The 20,318-nt window shown below is 39.7% G+C and overlaps 1 protein-coding gene across 3 annotated transcripts in view; it reads right to left on the reverse strand.

Annotated features, from left to right (window-relative positions):
* Positions 1 to 2,309: 2,309 nt before the first annotated feature.
* KIF20B (kinesin family member 20B) overlaps positions 2,310 to 20,318 on the reverse strand; it is a 68,563-nt gene continuing 50,554 nt past the window's right edge. The window contains exons 27-32 of one of the 3 annotated variants that reach the window (XM_062214450.1): positions 18,446 to 18,556; positions 13,720 to 13,917; positions 10,198 to 10,299; positions 9,334 to 9,484; positions 4,187 to 4,329; positions 2,310 to 2,532 (exon numbers count right to left, since the gene is read on the reverse strand). In XM_062214450.1, coding sequence (XP_062070434.1) covers positions 2,455 to 2,532; positions 4,187 to 4,329; positions 9,334 to 9,484; positions 10,198 to 10,299; positions 13,720 to 13,917; positions 18,446 to 18,556 — 783 coding nt within the window. In that variant the 3' untranslated portion in view covers positions 2,310 to 2,454. The remainder of the gene's footprint in view (positions 2,533 to 4,186; positions 4,330 to 9,333; positions 9,485 to 10,197; positions 10,300 to 13,719; positions 13,918 to 18,445; positions 18,557 to 20,318) is intronic. The other 2 variants (XM_062214449.1, XM_062214451.1) reach the window with 2 other exon arrangements.

Consider the following 20,318-nt stretch of genomic DNA (forward strand, 5'->3'; position numbering starts at 1 on the left):
CTCTCTTCTTCTCTAACTCTCCCTTTCAAATAAACAAATCTTAGAAAAGTTAACTACAAAACAGTATGCAGTATTATGCCTTGCAACAGCCTTATCTATCTTGTGTTTGTATACCTCCTCTTGACTGCACCAAGAGGCCATGTGGAGTGATTGACCTACACCATCTAAGTATATCTATGTTCTGAAAATGATGAAGTTGCCTAATGACATTCTAAGAATGTGTGCCTGCTGTTAAGTGACATGACTGCATTAAGTCCTTTATCTAATAAACATATTGCAAATATGTCTATTTAGTAGCCTGTATGCAATGTATTATATTTTTGACTACTCTCAAAATTTTCTCTGTATTTGGTTTTGAGAGATTTGACAATGATTGTTCTAGCTGCAGTTTTATCTGGATTTATCCTTGCTGGGATTTGCAGAGTTTCTAAATCAATTATTTCCTGATAGAAGTTGGAAACTATTGGACCAATATTTCTTCAAATATATCTTTCCAGTCCTGTTTTCCTTTTATCTTTTTGGATCTCCAGTTGATTAATTGATATCATTTCACAAAACTTTAAGGCTGCTTCATTTTTTTCTTCAATTTTTTTTTAAGATTTATTTTATTTATTTGAAAGAGTTACAGAGAGAGGCAGAGACAGAGAGAGAGGTTTCCCACATAGGTGCAGGGGCTCAAGGACTTGGGCCATCTTCTACTGCTTTCCCAGGCCACAGCAGAGAGCTGGATCAGAAGAGGAGCAGCCAAGTCTCGAACCAGCGCCTATATTGGATGCTGTATTCTGGAATATGGAAAACTTACAGTATGAGAGCCGAAACAGGGTGCAGTGTTGTCTGGTTCAACCTCAGCTGGGAACATGCATCTTAGACAACTCATTTTTTTTTCTTTTGGACACTCTATGCATTACCACAAATGAACATAAAAATGCTGTGATTATTGATCAGAGAATTGGAAGATCAAAAATTTCACTAAACATATATGTTAAACACAAAAGATAACTTTCTTGCTTATTCAAGGTCATCACTGTAACAGAGTAAGCAACACTAAAAGAAGTACTTTTAGCTCAATGCATCTTAGCTATATGACCTTACAGATGTAAGCAAACTTTCTGAGACTTGGGATTCTCATATGTAAAAATGAAGAAAATCGATTTTTAAGGTCCTTCCAAGTCTAAAATTCCATATCTTTTCTAGATGTTATCTCTCTGATTCTAATTTTCTTTTAATCTTTTGCACCCTAGAAAAGTCAGAAAGTCAGCTCTATAAAGTTATAAATAAAAATAATTAAAGACATGTTATCTTTTCTCAATAATTTACATACATGGGTTTGGCAAACAGAAGATTTATACATACTTATTCCCTAAATCCTAATTCTAATAAAAATAGATATATAAAATCAATTGTATAGGGGGCCATCATTGTGGCTTGTCAGATTAAGCCACCATGTGCAAAGCTGGCATCCCACATGGGTACCAGTTCAAGTACTGGCTACTCTACTTCGGATCCTGCTCCCTGCTAAATTTCCTGGACAAGAAGCCAAAGATGCCCAAGTTCCAAGCAGCAGATGCTACCCATGAGGAAGATTTGGGTTAAACTCCTGGTTCCTAGCTTCTGCCTGGCCCAGCTTGGGTTGTTGGAGCAATCTGGGGAGAAAAGGAGTGGATAGAAGATCTTGATTTCTCTCTCCCTTGCCCTGTAATTCTGCTTCCAAATAAAATAAATAAATCTTTCTTTAAAAAATCATATTCACAGCCTAACAGATATGGTGAGAAGAAAAAATTTTTTTAAAGATTTATTTATTTATTTGAAAGTCAGAGTTACACAGAGAGAGTCTGTCTTCCATCTGATGATACACTCCCGAACTGGCTGCAGTGGCCGGAGCTGTGTTGACCCGAAGCCAGAAGCCAGGAACTTCTTCCAGGTCTCTCATTGAGTGCAGGGGCCCACGGACATGGGCCATCTTCTATTGCTTTCCAGGACCATAGCAGAGAGCTGGATCAGAAGTGGACCAGCCAGGCTTGAACCAGTGCCCATATGGGATGCCAGAACTGCAAGTGGTGGCTTTACTCACTACACCACAGCGCCCGCCCCAGAAGAAATTGTTAACACAAGATTAAATACAAGAAAACCAAATAACTGACCTATGACATCATGTGTAGAGAAATAAACAATAACAGCATCCTTCCTAGGATCTTCACTGTTAAAAAGTCTGAGATAACAGGGAAATAAAGACCATCAGCAAAGAAGCTGTTATTAAAAAGGCTTAAAAAGTACACAAGAAACTGTTAACTCACTTTCTTTATTGAGTTAAAATTACACTATATATAAAACAGCAATCTCTATACACAGGCATTTAATAAATCATAATATACAGTTATCTTTAAAAAGTCAGGATGCAAGTTACAATGATTATGAATTTTAAAGTTATATATTAAAACATTCCCCATAAGTGATTTATTTGGCTGTTTTTGCTCGAAGTCTTCGCTTCAGAATCTGATGATCACTTTCCTTCACTTTCTGGTCCATTAAAATCTGAAATTAACAATTTTACAGTCTCAAAAATTGTAAGTGAAAATCAAAAAGAAATCTGGTTTAAAATAGATGATAGGTTCCCATACTTAATCACTGACATATCAACTACATTAGGGCATTTTTGTCCTGAGATTGTAGGTATATCATCTTCTATAAAAATACAAACCTAAAGAAGTAATAGATTTTGTATGAAACTTGATGAAGGGCGGGATGGGAGAGGGAGTGAGAGAGGGGAGGGCCGCGGGAGGGAGGGAGGGAGGGAGGTTGGGGGGGAAGCCACAACAATACAAAAGTTGCACTCTGTAAATTCACGTTTATTAAATAAAAAAAAACTATATAACAAACAAAAAAAAGAAAAAAAAAGAACTTAATACTTTACCCTTTTAGTATTTTTTATGTTCTACTTAAAACTATTGGTTGAACTCTGTAATTAATACACAATTATTCTTAGGTGTTTAATTAATGGTATAACTAGTACTCAAATAGTATTTTACACTTTGTGTTTCTGTGTGGGTGCAAACTGTTGAAATCTTTACTTAATATATGCTAAATTGATCTTCTGTATATAAAGATAATTGAAAATTAATCTTGATGTGAATGGAAGAGGAGAGGGGGTGGGAGAGGGGAGTGTTGTGGGTGGGAGGGAAGTTATGGGGGTGGGGGGGAAGCTATTGTAATCCATAAGCTGTACTTTGGAAATTTATGTTCATTAAATAAAATTTAAAAAGAAGTAATAGATTTTGTAAAAGATTCTCAACACTACACAATTCTAGTATTAAAAAAAAACCTACAATCTGTATTAAATTCCAGACTATAGATTGAAATAATTACTAAAATATTTGAGGACAAGTGTCTTGAATAATTTTTAAGGAATGTATGTTCCATCTTGGCAACAAGTATATAACTTACAAAGCACATTATTCTGCTACTAAGAAATAATCTGCAGCCAAGAAAGGAACTTCTATACTAATCAGACAGATGGTAAATAACAGAATAGTACTAAGCGCATGTCCTAATTGATCCTAATTCTTTGCCACTTGCTTTCAAGTGTCAATTTCATATCTGATAGTGATAGGTCTCTCCTGACTTTTCTTGACCACTTCCTTTTGAAGTTTTTTTTCCTTTACTTTCATCCAGTAAGCAAACACAAGCATGACAGAAAAATTAGAACCTTCCCTCTAACAGCACAGAATGTTCTGAGTGAGAATGAGTCACACAGTCTGGGTGATAATAACCATCTCTTCTTAATAGAACCTGGGAGGCTTACAGGAAAGGTGGGAGGAAATGACTGAATGTCAACGACATATTTTTACCAGGCACATTTGGGTCCAGATTTATACAACCCTTGTTATAAAGATAACAAGAAAAATTAATGTTAGAGGCAAGTAAATCACTAAATAGACTTACTCTATTGACAGAAATACATCCCTCTGATTTTTTTTCAAATGCTAATGTATGACACTTGTTTACATTGATGCAGTATTTGTATCTCATTAATAGGAATGTAACATACCAAAAGTATATCTTAAGTATAAGTTGTTTTAAGAAATTTGATCTACAGGATAGAAATTCAAATCATAATAAAACATCATTAAGAATACTTGAGAAAAAGAATAAGAACTTTATACTGATGAAAGCTGAAACACTAGCTTACCAATTGGCCAGATATATCAAGAGGAGATGAAATTTCATTTGTGTATAATTTCCGTTTGGCTCGTTTGGGTCGAGACACGTTTTCTTTACTTGCTTCTACACTTGAGAGCTTTGAAGAGCTCATTGTTTCAATTATCTTCTTTGCTGTGAAAAAAAAAAAAAGTTAATTTCTGAAATAAATAATTTTCTGATTGCAAAAGTTTGAAGTCCTTAATAAAGAAAAAAACATACACAAATTCGAAGAAAAGCACTACCATATGTCCACAGTATAAGGACATTAATAGAAAATTTACAAAGAAAAAATTAAATGCCTAAGAAACACATGAAATCATGAACAGCAAAAGAAAAAAATCACACACACACACACACACACACAAATAAATACCACATTATTAGGTATTCCTTCTGGGAAATAGAAAGGGAATTTCAAATTGTCTTACTATGTACATTTGCCTCTTTTTTTTTTTTTTTTTTAAATTTACAGATATTTGGGGTGGCACTATAGCACAGTGGGTTAACGCCCTGACCTCAAGCGCCAGCATCCCATGTGGATGCCGTTTAGAGACCCTGCTGCTCCTCTTCCAATCTAGCTCTCTGCTATGGCCTGGGAAAGCAGTACAAGATGGCCCAAGTCCTTGGGCCCCTGCACCTGCGTGGGAGACCTGGAAGAAGCTCCTGGCTCCTGGCTTCGGATCCACACAGCTCCGGCTGTTGCAGCCATCTGGGGAGTGAACCAGCGGATGGAAGACCTCTATCTCTCTCTGCCTCTACTTCTCTCTCTGTAACTCTTTCAACTAAATAAATAAATCTTTAAGATAATTTACAGATACTGATTTTAGTAGAAAATTTATTTCCATCTGGGAAAATCCCTGGATAGAAAATCATGTGTATGTTATCAATTACATTTATTATATCTTTTTTTCTTTTTTAGTCTTATGACGTTTAAAGATTTAATTTTTATTTATTCATTTAAGAAAGAAAAAGAGACAAGAGAGAGCTGCCATCTGTTGGTTTACTCTCCAAATGCCCACAAGGGGGACTGAAACCAGAAGCTGGGAGCTCAAACCAGGTCTCCTATGTGGGTGGCATGAATCCAAATTAGTTGAGCCATCACCAGTGCATCCTGGTTACCATCCAGTAGAAGGCTGAAATCAGGAACAAGGCAGGACTCAAACCTAGGCACTTTGATATGGAAAAAAAGGTGTCCCAACCAGCATTTTAACCCCTCAAACACCAGCCCCACATTACTTTTTCAAAAAAATATAACACTTAATTCAGAGTCTACTTGCCAAGGGCTGAAGTGAGGTGAGCTTGAGTAAACTGAACTTCCACAATCAAAGGAATCAATTAAGGCAACAAGCCAAAATGAAAGTCACACTCTACCCCTTTAAAGACTTAATGCACCTCCGCCTTGCGGCGCCGGCACACCGGGTTCTAGTCCCGGTCGGGGCCCCGATCCTGTCCCGGTTGCCCCTCTTCCAGGCCAGCTCTCTGCTGTGGCCAGGGAGTGCAGTGGAGGATGGTCCAAGTGCTTGGGCCCTGCACCCCATGGGAGACCAGGAGAAGCACCTGGCTCCTGCCATTGGATCAGTGCGGTGTGCCGGCCGCAGCGCGCCAGCCACGGCGGCCATTGGAGAGTGAACCAACGGCAAAAGGAAGACCTTTCTCTCTGTCTCTCTCTCACTGTCCACTCTGCCTGTCAAAAAATTAAAAAAAAAAAAAAAAAAAAAAAGACTTAATGCAACAGTGTAAGCACGAGACTACACCTGAGAAAGAACATCTATTCATCTATTCATCCCCTTCTATACTCCTCCATGGCATGGTACACTGTCTAGGGTCAAGGTGGATCAGCATACATCTCACTGTCCTGGCAGCCACAAATGAAAGGCTCTTGAAGGGTCTCAGGGTGGGCAGCTACCAGTACAGAGGAGGGGCTATGAGTGGGAAAATACTAAGTCACAGTGGGAAAAAGTAGCTTCAGATTATCCTCCTTTCCTCCCTCCTCCATAAGGTCTTTGGCTGAGATGTCTAAGGAAGATTGCTCTGGAGATCCCAACAAACAAGGTCTGAATGGAGGCAAACAGCTAGGGATACAGACATGTGGAAGAGCAGGATCCCTCCCCCCAGCCCAGGAGACTAGAATGTATCAATTGCACACCAAGTGCGGTGTAAGAGGGAAGCTTCCACTCCTTGAGGCCTGTGAGTCTTTGTAATTGTTGATGGTAGGGCCTGAAAAAAATCCTGCATGATTTTGCCTTGGAGTCAAACTCTTCACTATTATGAGCCAGTCACTACAATGAGAGCTAAGGGTATGAACCAGACAGACACCTTGTTCTTATGGCACTTATATTCTAGTAGAAGACAGTAACAAAGAATTATAGTTTAATTAAGTGCTAAGATGAAAACAATAGGATTCAGTAATAAAGATCAAATGAAGACAGGGATGAGGGTTAGTGACTGGGAAGTGGAAGGGGTCTCCCTCTTCATAGAATCAGTATGAGATCTCAAGTTTTAGGAGGCAGCTACAGGAAATGCCAGGATGTATCCTAGGTGGGGGAAAAAAAAGAACAAGAAAATGTAAAAGAAGGCAATGACTTCAAAGAAACTGGTATAGTCTAGGCACTGTCAGAGGCTAGCAGTATTATAGTTGGCTAGACAGCAATCCATAGAACACTAGGAGTTTGGAGAGGGCATCAGCAATCAGGTCACACAGAGGAATGCAAAATCCTTAAAGAATTTAAACAGGAAAACATAGATTAACTTAAAATTTGAAAAGCTCACTCTGGCTGTCATGAACTGAATGTACAGGAATGGGAGAGCTGTAACACTGGGTAACAGTTAGCGGAGGTCACCAGAGCAGCAAAATCTGAAGGAAGAACCCAGATCTATGTTCTTCCTTCTCACTGCGTTTCCAAGTGACCCGCCACAACACATACATCTGCACTGCAGTCCAATCCAAACAGGGACACCTTATATTGCTAAACATGAGTGAAAAAGAAAGAAAGAAAAGAAATCCATGCTAGGTAAGCTGACAGGAAAACCAAGCAAGCAACATGAGTCTTTTTAACATATAAAAGACAGTCATTATAACTTAAATAAAATACTTAAGAATCTAAATAATAAGTGCTTCTCCATTTTTAGATACTTAAGTTTGCTATATATCCTTATACATATTTTCTATACTTATATGAACTACACATTTTTAAAAATATTTTGAAAAAATAAAAAAAAAGCCTGATAGAATGGCTTTCATCCAAGACAGAGTAACAAATGCTGGTGAGGATAGGAAGAAAACTTTGTACAATGCTAATGGGAATGCAAGTCAGTGCAATCAATGTGGAAAAACAGCAGGAAGGTTTCTTTAAAAACTATAAATAGACTTTCCATACGATCCAACAATCTTACACCCAAAAGCCATGAACATATTCTGTGAAAGAGATACCTGCACCACGTTTATAGCAGCACTGTTCACAACAGCCAAAATATGAATCAACCAAGGTGTCCATCAGGAGATGAATGGATAAAGAAAATGTGGTACATAAATATAAATATACAACAGAATATTATTCAACTATGTAAAAAATGAAATTCTATCATTTGCATCAAAATGCTTGTAACCGGAGGACATCATTTTGAGTAAAATAAGCCAGAGAAAGACAAATGTTACATGTTTGCTTTAAATGTGGTAGTTAAAATCAAAAAAAAAAAAAAAAAAAAGGAAAGAAAGAAAGAAAAAAAAAGAAATGCCAGTGTATATCAGTTTTGCTCCCAATACAGTGCTTTGTTAAACCTTGTTTTGAATCTTAGGCGAATTTTTTTTTTTGAAAGATTTACTTATTAATTTGAAAGTCAGAGTTACAGAGAGGCAGAGGCAGAGAGAGAGAAAGGTCTTCCAACCGCTGGTTCACTCCCCAAATGGCAGCAATGGCCAGAGCTGTGCTGTTCCTAATCCAGAAGCCAGGAGCTTCCTCTGGGTCTCACACGTGGGTGCAGGGGCCTAAGGATTTGGGCAATCTTCCACTGCTTTCTCAGGCCATAGCAGAGAGCTGGATAGAAGTGGAGAAGCCAGGACTCAAATCAGTGCCCATATGGGATGCTGGCACTATAGTCCGGGGCTTTAACACATTGCACCACAGTGCCAGCCCAGGCAAACTTGGTCGGGCAAAGAAAGTAGTTACATACTACTATAGTTCTGATGATCTGTGACTCTCCTGAAGTTTACTGTGCATTGGTGAAGTTGCTATTTCCTTGCCTATGCTCCTGCTAAGGTGTATCTTTTTGCTTTTTGCTTGTTGAACTCTTTATTTAGTGGAGCATTAAGTCTTTGACTTAATGTAAATGTAACGTAAAATTAAATGTTATCTCAAAAATTTTAAAAAATTAAAAAAGAACGAACAAAAAGGGCCTCACAGGTCTGAAGTCCCCAAACCAAGCACTAAGGTAGTATGGAGCAAACTTACAGGAGCATCTCAGGATATATTCAATGTTCAAGGAAAACAGTGATACTCAATAGCTCAAGTCAGTTCAGTTTCAAAAGAGGATCACATTCCCTCTAATAAAGACATATTTTTGGAACTTGGATTTTCAGAAGCAAAACTTTCAATGGTTCTTTTAGCCTTAGGTTCTAACAGATGAGACTATTTTTTGGATATAAGGATACAATCAAAATAAATACTCAAAGATTAAGGGAACTGAACCATGAAAGTTTGAGAACCTCTGTTGTTAAGTTTTCTCAGAAATATTTTTTACACAACCATTTCACTCAATTTAACTGTTCCCTGCTTCCAGTCATTTTCCCCACCCATTCTCCCCACCTCTGGTATCCAACTCATTCTAGTGCTGCCACTCAGATAATCTCCCCAAAAATCTAATCTTCCACCCTCCCTCAACATTCTACATGCCAGATGCATATTGCTATCTGGAATTGCATGAGCACCACTCTCCATTCCTTAATGGTACTCTACCTGTTAATTACAGTGAACACCTAGGTATTTCATCCTTTCATCTGTTTCCTCCCACTGCACTAAGTGTACGATGATGCCTGCTTGTGGGTCTAATATCCACAAAACAATTGTTGAGGTTTGTACCAATCAGATACTAGAAAGTACTCCACATCTAACAGAAAAGGTCACTTAATTTTCTACAAACCTTTTGATTGAAGAATTGTTGGAGAATGTTGTAAGAAGTCTCCAAATTTCTGCAGTGTCCCTTCTTTTTTCTTAGTGGCCAAGTTTACACTTATTGTGGATGCCTGACTCCGTAAAGAATATGTTTTCTTAGATGACTGACGTGTGCAAACCTAATAAACAAATAATTTTAGTTACTGTTGATGTGGAAAGTCAGAAGGTAACAAGTGATGGCGGCAATTAAATTAAAGAGGACAGAGACAGGTTATGAATTCTAATACAAGGAATTTGGGACTGAAGAGAGAGAAGAAAGGGTCAAATAAAGGCAAGATGAGTTAGGCCAAGTGTCAAACCTGCTATCGGCCAAGTGCTAACGGTTATATTCCAAGCTAAAAGAGACGTATAGGAAAGGCAAGATAAATGAGATATAATTAGACAAAACTGGAATTCTAGATCATTACTAATCAGAATTTGATATCTTTATTTGTGTTCTGGTTTATAAATTTAAGCTATAAAAAAGGTCAGTTTTGGAGGACCAGCACTGTAGCCTAGTGGGTAAAGCCACCACCTGCAGCACTGGCATCCATAAGAGCACCAGTTCATGTCCAGGCTACTCTACTTCTGATCTGGCTCCCTTCTAATGCACTTTGGAAAGCAACAGAATACAGACCAAGTACTTAGGCCACTGCATCCACATGGAAGACCCAGAAGAAGCTCCTAACTTCGGCCTAGCCCAGCCCTGGCCATTGAGGCCATTTGGAGAGTAGACCAGCAGATGGAAGATCTCTTTGTCTTTCCCACTCTCTCTCTAACAATGTCTCTCAAATAAATAAGTAAATCTTAAAAAAAAAAAAATAATCAATTTTGGAAAATCAAATGGACAAACCTTTTGTTCTTTTTTGATAGAAGAATTTCTATGCTCTGAAACAGGGAACTCCAAATTACTTCTGGGGGTAGCATTCTTCTTATTTTCACATTTTACCAAAGCCTAAAAGTAATGAATGTCAGCACTGGTTAATTTCCTGACAAAACGTTCTTTCTGTAGACTCAGAAAAGAAAATCCATAAAATGCTATACAAGTGTTGCCACTTAAAACAGTGCTTCTTAATTGAGAGTGCTTTTTTGATTTCACAGGACACAAGCAATATCTGGAAATATTTTTGTTTTTTTTTTTGCCAGGGAGGAAGCAAGATGTTATTTGCTACTACAGGAGAGAGGCCAGAGATGCTGCCAAATAACCCTGTAATGTGCAGAACAGCCCATACAAAAAGTAAGTACCTATCCCCAAAGTGTTAACTGTGTTGAAGTTTAGAAGCCCTAATGGAAGGTGGGAATTTTTCACACACACACATCACATCATAAATAATGAAGTTAAATAAACTGAAAAACAGAGAAGAGGTAACATGTTTTATATCAAATTCATCTTTAAAATACTGTATAGCTGGGGCCGGCCCTATGGTGCAGCGGGTTAAAGCCCTGGCCTGAAGCGCCAGCATCGCATATGGGCGCCGGTTCTAGTCCTGACTGCTCCTCTTCCAATCCAGCTTTCTGCTGTGCCCTGGGATGGCAGTGGAGAATGGCCCAAGTCCTTGGGCCCCTGCAGTCACATGGGAGACCTAGAGGAGGCTCCTGGCACCTGGCTGCGGATCAGTGCAGCTCCGGCCGTTGCGGCCATGTGGGGAGTGAACCAGCGAATGGAAGACCTCTCTCTCTGTCTCTACCTCTCTCTGTAGTTCTGTCTTTCAAATAAGTAAAATAATTCTTAAAAAAAAAAAAATACTGTATAGCAATACACCTCAACTCTCAAATCTTCAAGTATCTATGTCTAATCTTACTCGTTTTTCCCAAATAATCTTACATAAAACAAAGCCTTTTATAGAAACATTCAGTAAGTTTAACTGGTACAAATTCTAATTATATGGAAGATTACAAGTCTAAAAGGGAGGAAAAAGCAGCAGAGAAAAAAGTCATGACTGAACATCAGAATCCCAGTACAAAGTACAAGGTACAAGTCACAGGGTTGTGAGGAGCAGACTCCTGAACGAGGATGAAAGAGGAAAGGCAGATGGTAATCATGCGAGGCAAGTAAATTCTATAGAAAATTCTACGCAGGTGGTGTAGCACATAAAACTGCCACCTGCAATGCCAACATCCCAAATGGGTGCCAACTGGAAATCCAGCTGATCCACTTTGGATCCAGGTCCCTGCTAATGGCCTGAGAAAAGTAGCAGAAGATGGTGCCACTGTTTCGGCCCTGCCACCTATGTGGGAAACCAAGAGGAATCTCCTGGCTCTGGCCTGGCCCACCCCTGGCCATAGTAACCATCCAGGGAGTGAAGCAGAAGATGGAAGATCTCTGTCTCTCCTTCTCTCTGTAACTCTTTCATATAAATAAATAAACCCTGAAAAGAAAGAAAGGGGGGTGGAATGAGGGAGACAGGGAGAGAGGGGGAGAGAGAAAGAAAAAGAGAGAGAGAGAGGGAAAGAAAGAGAGAGAGAGAAAGGAAGGAAGGGAGGGAGGGAAAAAAAGGCGGCGGCAAGGGGAGGGTAGGGGAGAAGATAATAAAGCCAGGCCACCACACAAGGATTATTCAGTAAAGAGGTCTGTGGAGTCTTTACAGAATAGGAATAAAGCATCATATAAATGACTTTCATGAGGACCCATGTGAAAAGTTGATTAAATCAGTTAGGAGAGCTCCATCTTTTATGACCTTTTTTTGGAGTATATGCGTTATCTATCTGAAAAACGTCTCTGAAATACACATGAAGGGTACATACCAACAGTAAAATAAATAAAATTTTGACCTTTGAGTACTATACTCAATTTCCCTTTTCTCTTAAGGAAAAAAAAGTGGATTAAGAAAAAAACTGACATGAAGATGATGAAAGCCAAATATCTAGTGTTTTAATGGTATTTAAGATGTTTTGAATATAAATTAAATAACTATAGATTAGAAGTTAATAAACTGACTCTACAAAAACAATTTTTAAAGGTGTTATATGTGTAGCAGGAAAACTATACTAAATAATATTCACTCAGCAAGTTTATTACCTGACAGAGAGCTTCAGGAGTATGGATAATACTATTTCTGCTCTTCCAACAGCTTGAAAATATACTACTCTTTATAGGAGTAAAAGAAAGTTGGAAAAAAGTTATTTTGCTAGAAAGCCTGTATTTAAACTTTACAGATTACTTTAAAAATAAGTATGACCATTTATTTTGTTCTATCACATGTAGAGTGAAAGCTAAGCAATTTAAACATATCTATCCATTATTTCAAAAAGGAAGAAACTGAGAAACAGCAAGCTTATGTGGCTTGTCAAATCTGCATGGTTAGGGTACAGCAGACAGGCAGCCCGACAATCAAGGAGCTGCATTAATTAAAAGGAAGTACTTTTTAGCCTGCAACTACATAAGAGCACAAATCTTAACACTGGCTGATGAAGAAAGAATTTTTCTCCCCATCAGTGACTTAAGATTTAGTTCACTGACAAAAATTATATCCAAGCAAGCTAACAACTCAGTTTGTTTAATTTCTATATCAATCCTTTTTCTTATGAGGAAAGATGAATTTGAATAGGACTAGTACACAAAAACAGCTCTGCAGTAAAACATACCATCATTTGATCTATTCGTTTAAATGAAAGAAGGTATATGTTTTAATTTTTAATATTCACAGTGATACTCCTTTTTCACATTGCATAAATAAAATATTTTTACTCTTTGCAACAGATTCCGATAATTTTCTATTCTGTTCAAGTTTTTGTTTCTGTTTTTTTTAAGTCAGAATGACCCAGTAATTGATTTCATTAACTACCAATGATTTATGACCTACAACTTGAAAACATGAGCATCTACTGGTACAAGAGGTCAGAAATACACCAAAAGTCAAGAAATGGTTGTGGAATTTCTATCTCCTCTTTTTTTCACAGCGATATTCTTTAAGGGTATAAAATATGCCATAAATTGAGGCTGGCAAGGTGGCATAGTCACCACCTGCAATGCCAGCATCCCATATGGATATCAGTTCAAGTCCTGGTTACTTCATTTCTGACCCAGCTCCCTGCTAATGCACCTGAGAAAGCAGCAGCAGATGGCCCAAGTACTTAGGCCCCTACCACAAACATTGGAGGCCCCACTAAAGCTGCAAGCTCCCAGCTTCAGCCTCACCCAGCCCTGGCTACTGTAGCCATGTAGGAAGTGAACCAGTGGAGATTTCAATCTCTGTGTAATTCTGCCTTTCAAATAAATAAATAAATCTTTTTTTAAAAATGCCATTATTGTGCAGGACTGAAAGAGTGGGGCTTATCAACAGGAACGCAGTGCAGCAAAGCTCAACTATGTAGTACAACTGAACTCAATAAGAATTGGTTGTTAAATTTACTCATCAGTTAAGTAAATTATTACCTCCTCCATTTCATTACTCTTCCTCTTCCGGGCTTTGGAAATCTTAACTGTCACTGGTGTAGTACAACCAGAGTGTTTCACTGCCATTTGGTTTGGTCGCAAAGGTGTAAATTGAATCTCTAACTCAGGTTTTGGGAATCGAGTGCTTTGATCATTTTCTGTTGACACTTCACAAGAGTCAAGGACTACAGATCCATCCTAAAACACAATCAAAAAGTAAAATATAATTGATTTGTAGAATATGAATTTATAAATCACAAAAGCAAATTCTTCTAAGCAACTATTCATGGCAATAAATTGGGAAATATAAAAAGTGAGGACAACAAGGATAGAAGACTGAGTTATCATTTACCCTCTCTTGGTTTATACATGGTATGTTAAAACTGGAGGAAATTTATAGATCCACATTTCTCAAAGGTGTACAAGCCCATGAATTACCTAGAGAGTTTATTTAAACATTACTGAAGGGGGAGCCAGCACCGTGGTATAGTGGGCTAAAGCCTCCGCCTGCAATGCTAGCATCCCATATGGTAACTGGTTCTAGTCTCGGCTGCTCCAATTCTGATCCAGCTCTCTGCTATGGCCTAAGAAAGCAACAGAAAACAGCCCATGTATTTGGGCCATTGCACCCACATGGGGTACTGGGAAGAAGCTCCTGGCTTCTGATCAACCGAGCTCCTGCTGTTACAGCCATCTAGTGATGAACCAGCAGATGGAAGACCTTTGTCTCCCTCTCTCTGTCTATAACTCTGCCTCTCACACAAATAAATAAAACAAAAGATTACTGGAGGGGACTGACATTGTTGCATAGTGGGTAAAGCCGCAACCAGCAATGCTGGCATCCCATGAGGGCACCAGTTGGAGACCCAGCAGCTCTACTTCCAATCCAGTTCCCTGCTAAAGGCCTGAGAAAAGCAACTTCAGAAAATGGTCTGGGAGGGCCGGCGCCGTGGCTCACTTGGTTAATCCTCCGCCTGCAACACCAGCATCCCATATGGGCGCTGGGTTCTAGTCCCTGTTTCTCGTCTTCCAGTACAGCTCTCTGCTGTTGCCTGGGAGGGCAGTGGAGGAAGGCCCAAGTGCTTGAGCCCCTGCACCCGCGTGGGAGACCAGGAGAAAGTATCTGGCTCCTGACTTCGAATCGGCGCAGAGCGCCAGCCGTGGTGGCCATGTGGGGAGTGAACCAACGGAAGGAAGACCTTTCTCTCCGTCTCTCTCACTGTCTAACTCTGTAAAAAAAAAAAAAAAAAAAAAAAAGTTTAAAAAAAAAAATAAAGAAAATGGTCTGAGTCCTTGTGCCCCTGCTACCCATGTGGGATACCAGGAAAAAGGTCCTGGCTCCTGCCTGGCCATTGTGGCCATCTGGGAGTGAAACAGAGGATGGGAAATCTCTCACTTTTAAACTCTGATTTTCAAATAAAAAAATATTTAAAAAAAAAAAAAAAGATTACTGCACCCTACCACAAACATACCAAATCAGAAATCTGCAAAGGAAGAGTCTGGAACTTTTAACAAGCAATACAGTTATCTACACCTCAAACTGGCTGCAAATTTGTTGCTACTCTTGCCATCTAGATATGGCATCAAGATATGAATCTTGACTGGTCTTAACAACTTCCAATAGGATGTATTGAAGAGTGGAAGTAGCATCATGGTTCTTAGGCTCTATCATACAAAGCACTGTAACTTCATTTCCTTCCTCATGGAACACTAACTTTCAGGACACTCCTCCTCAAAATGCCCCATCTCAGAATCCAGCCACTGCACAATGAGAAGCCTAGGCCCACAGAAGTCACATGCTAAGTCCAGTGGAACATCCAAACTCAACTACTATGTGAATGAATCATTTCAGACTTTCACCCTAGAGGGAGATTTTTATTTTATTTTTCACCCCAGTAGAGTATGTGGATTTCATGAAGGCAAGAATACAAAATAGGGGCTGGTGTTGTGGTGTAACGGGTTAAGCCACTGCCTGCAATGCCACCATGCCATATGGGCACTGGTTTGAGTACCGGCCGCTCCACTTCTGATCCAGTTCCCTGCTTATGTGCCTGCGAAAGCAACATAAAGAAGCCCAAGTCCTTGGGCCCATACACCCACGTGGGAAAACCAGATGAAGCTCCTGGCATCAGCCTGGCTGAGCGCCAGCCATTGCAACCATTTTTGCGGAGTGAACCAGCAGATGGAAGACCTCTCTGTCTCTCCCTCTCTCTCTGTAAATTCTGCCTTTCAAATAAATAAATCTTAAACACACACACACACACACACATACACACAATAGTATTATAATGATGCCCCAAGACTGTGAAATATACGATAACCACTAGAATTATTTTTATTTTTATTTGAAAGGCAGTGTTACAAGAGAGAGACAGAAACAGAAAGATCTTCTAACTGCTGGTTTACTCTCTAGATGGCCACAATAGCCAGGGATGGGCCAAGCAAAAGCAGGAGCTTTTATCCGGGTCTCCCACGTGACAACAAGGGCCCAAACACTTGAACCACCTTCTGCTGCTTTTCCCAGGCCATTAAACAGGAAGTTGTACTGGAAATGGAGCAGGGGCCGGTGCTGTGGCATAGTGGGTAAAACTGCCACCTGCAGTGCCGGCATCGCATATGGGCGCTGGTTTGAGTCCCGGCTGCTCTACTTCCAATCCAGCTCTCTGCTATGGCCTGGGAAAGCGGCAGAAGATGGCTTAAGTCCTTGGGCTCTTGCACCCGCGTGGGAGACCAGAAGAAGCTCCTGGCTCCTGGCTTCAGATCAGCTCCAGCCGTTGGGACCAATTAGGGAGTGAATCAGCAGATGGAAGACCTCTCTCTTTGCTTCTCCTTCTCTCTCTGTGTAACTTTCAAATGAATTAATAATAAAATCTTTAAAAAAAAAAAAAAAAAAGGAAGTGGAGTAACAGGACATGATGAACCAGCACCAATGTGGGATGCCAGTATCGAAGGTGACAGGTTTACCCACTATGCCACAACACTGGCTCCCTGCTAGAATTATTAATAAGAAATTAGAACCAAGACAATATATATATAAAACTTAGAGTAAAAGAAATGTTGCATGGGGCTAGTGTTGTGGCGTAGCAAGTAAAGCTGCTGTCTATAACACCGGCACTGTTTTGAGTACTGGCTGCCCCATTTCCAATCCAGCTCCCTGCTAATATGCCTGGGAAGGCAGCAAAAAATGGCCCAAGTGCATGGGCGCCTGCACCAACATGGGAGACTGGGAAGAAACCCCTGCTTCAGTCTGACCCAGCTCCGACCATTGCGGACATTTGTGGGGTGAACCAGCAGATGAAAGATCTCGAGCTCTGTCTCTTCCTCTTTCTCTCTCTGTAACTTTGCCTTACAAATAAAATAAATAAATCTTTAATAAAATGAAAATGTCCCACTATGTGTGACTGCTCAAGCAATCAAGAATCAATTTTTGTTTATGGACCAACATCAAGATTTTCCACAAATTTTATGGTTTGTATTAATCAATGCTAATTACTTGGACTCTACCTAGAAGGATCAAGCCAGACAAAAGGAATGGTTCATGTTATTTTTTCTATATTAAAATAACCTTCTCTTTCCACTTTTTACTTAGTAAGCTCCTCTTCATCTTTGTGATCTAGTAATATTACCTTCTTTTTTTTTTTTTTTTTTTTTTTTGACAGGTAGAGTGGACAGTGAGAGAGAGAGATAGAGAGAAAGGTCTTCCTTTCTCCAATGGCCGCCGCGGTTGGCGCGCTGCGGCCGGCACACCGCGCCAATCCGATGGCAGGAGCCAGGTGCTTCTCCTGGTCTCCCATGGGGTGCAGGGCCCAAGGACTTGGGCCATCCTCCACTGCACTCCCTGGCCACAGCAGAGAGCTGGCCTGGAAGAGGGGCAACCGGGACAGGATCGGTGCCCGACCAGGACTAGAACCCGGTATGCCAGCACCGCAAGGCAGAGGATTAGCCTATTGAGCCGCGGCGCCCGCCAATATTACCTTTTCTTAATCCACTACCATAACCACCCAAGCAAAATTCAATGCATCTTCCTCAGTGTTCCTGGTAGCATCACTTCATACTTCTACAATAATGCTTAGCCAATAAGGTAAGGTCACACAAGTTAGTCAATTATGTATCTGTCTTATTAGATTCCTTACTCCTTGAGGATGGTGATCATACCATATTTGTATCCTCAAGTTCCCAACATTGAGTGTTCCCAATAAACATGCTTAATAAATAATTTCTAAAGTAATTTTATCTTAAGAACTATTAAGAAATAAAATTTTTATCTAACTCATATCTAATCTGAGAATCTCTATGTTGTTCGAGATTATTTACAGAAGCCTAAACCCAGTATAAACTAAGGAAACTCTTAATGAGTTATTGAAGATTGGTGAGGAAGTTATTAAATGGATACAATTAAAAAAAACACTATTTAAAACAATGTTTTATTAAAGAAAATCCTTATAGTGAATTATCATCTCTATTTTATCTTTTGTGGGATTTCCTATTTCTGATCATCAAACTTGTTTATATTAACAGGTGCTTTTAAAAGATTAAGTTCACTTACTGATCCAACCTCCCAGAAGAATTTCATCATCTTTCCTCAAAAACCTGTATTTTTCCTTCACCCAACTGACAGTATATATATAGGTAACTTTATAGTAAGGAAACTGTAACAATTAACTACATTATACTTGCAAGTGTTAATGCTGAGTAAAGAAAATAAAAAGTATAACCAAATACTCACCTCTACTGCAGTCCCAGAGATTTCAAAATTTGCTGATTGAGGTTCAGTTTCAAGTTTGCTAGCATCTGCTGAACTATTATGTGTGGGCTTGATATCCATGACTTCTGTTTTCTAAAGTAAGGAAATATTAAAACAACAAGCCATTGTTAAACTGAAAATATATCATAACACTTCACATAAAGAATATAAAATAAAACCAAGATTTGCGTGGACTAAGCAGCAGAAATAACCAATGATTTTTCAATGATAAGCAGACCCTCCTTCCACTTCTTTTTCATCCTCCGACACTGAAATAACACTTAACAACTTTCTAGCTTTTTGGGGACTGTTATAAGGAGAAATTTAAAATATTATCTTCAGCTGCAAACATGTTTTGCATACATTCTCTCATTTCACTTTCACTGTAACTCTAGTTAAGCAAGTATCATTATTCCTATTTCCAGTTGAGGAAATACAGACCTAAAGATATTAAATGACACACCTAAGATCAGCACTGAGTTGGAAATTGAACCTTAACAACTGCTTTTGATAATACAATTTTGAAAAACCATAGGCTTTTTAGGAATGCAACTACAGCTGCAGAATAGAAAAGACCGTAACAACAACTAAGTCTATTTTGCAGGACATGCTTCATTACATTTTCTTAGTCATAAGATAAGTTCTATTCCTAAACCCTAATTAAGTGATTTACAAAGAACGAGGGGTGGGGAGGGAGGGGTGCTGTGGCCCTGTGGCTAAAGCCACCACCTGCAGTGTAAGCATCCCACATAGGCACCGGTTCAAGTCCCAGCTGCTCCACTTCTGATGCAGCTCTCTGCTATGGCCCGGGAAGGTGCTGGAGGATAGCCCAAGTGCTTGGGCCCCTGTACCCATGTGGGAGACCCAGAAGAAGCTCCTGTCTCCTGGCTTTAGATCGGCGCAGCTCCAGCCATTGCAGCCATCTGGGGAGTGAACCAGCGGATGGAAGACCTCTCTCTGTCTCTCTACCTCTGCCTCTCTGTAACTCTGCCTTTCAAATACACAAATAAATCTTAAAAAAAAATTTAAAAAAAAGAAAAAACTATCAGGGGGCCGATGTTATGGAGTAACAGGTTAAGTCACCACCTACAATGCCGACATCCCATATGGGCACCAGTTTGAGTTCTAGCTGCTCCACTTCAAATCCCTTGGGCCCTTGTACCCATGTGGAGACTGGGAAGAAGTTCCTGCCTAGGCCTGACCCATCCCTAACCTTTGTGGCCATTTGGGGAGTGAACCAGCAAATGGAAGAGCTCGCTTGCTCTCTCTCTGTCCATTTCTCCCTCTCGCCCTCTGTAATTCTGCCTTTCAAATAAAGAAGATAAATCTTTAAATTAAAAAAAGTATCATTATATTTTAAAACTTAACAAACTCCAATGTAGACCATTCTTATCACAGTCATTAAAATTGAATGTCAAATGTACCTCTTACATCACCTATGCATTATTATCAAATAATAACATATCCCACTGACTTTATAACAAGGAAAGCAATAAGTATGTTCTGATTTCTTTTTTTTTTTTTATTTTTTTATTTTTTATTTTTTTATTTTTTTTTATTTTTGACAGGCAGAGTGGACAGTGAGAGAGAGAGAGACAGAGAGAAAGGTCTTCCTTTGCCGTTGGTTCACCCTCCAATGGCCGCCGCGGTAGCGCGCTGCGGCCGGCGCACCGCGCTGTTCCGTTGGCAGGAGCCAGGTGCTTATCCTGGTCTCCTATGGGGTGCAGGGCCCAAGGACCTGGGCCATCCTCCACTGCACTCCCTGGCCACAGCAGAGAGCTGGCCTGGAAGAGGGGCAACCGGGACAGGATCGGTGCCCCGACCGGGACTAGAACCCGGTGTGCCGGCGCCGCAA

Source organism: Lepus europaeus, chromosome 17, assembly GCF_033115175.1.
Source record: "Lepus europaeus isolate LE1 chromosome 17, mLepTim1.pri, whole genome shotgun sequence".
NCBI classification, from domain to species: Eukaryota; Metazoa; Chordata; class Mammalia; order Lagomorpha; family Leporidae; genus Lepus; species Lepus europaeus.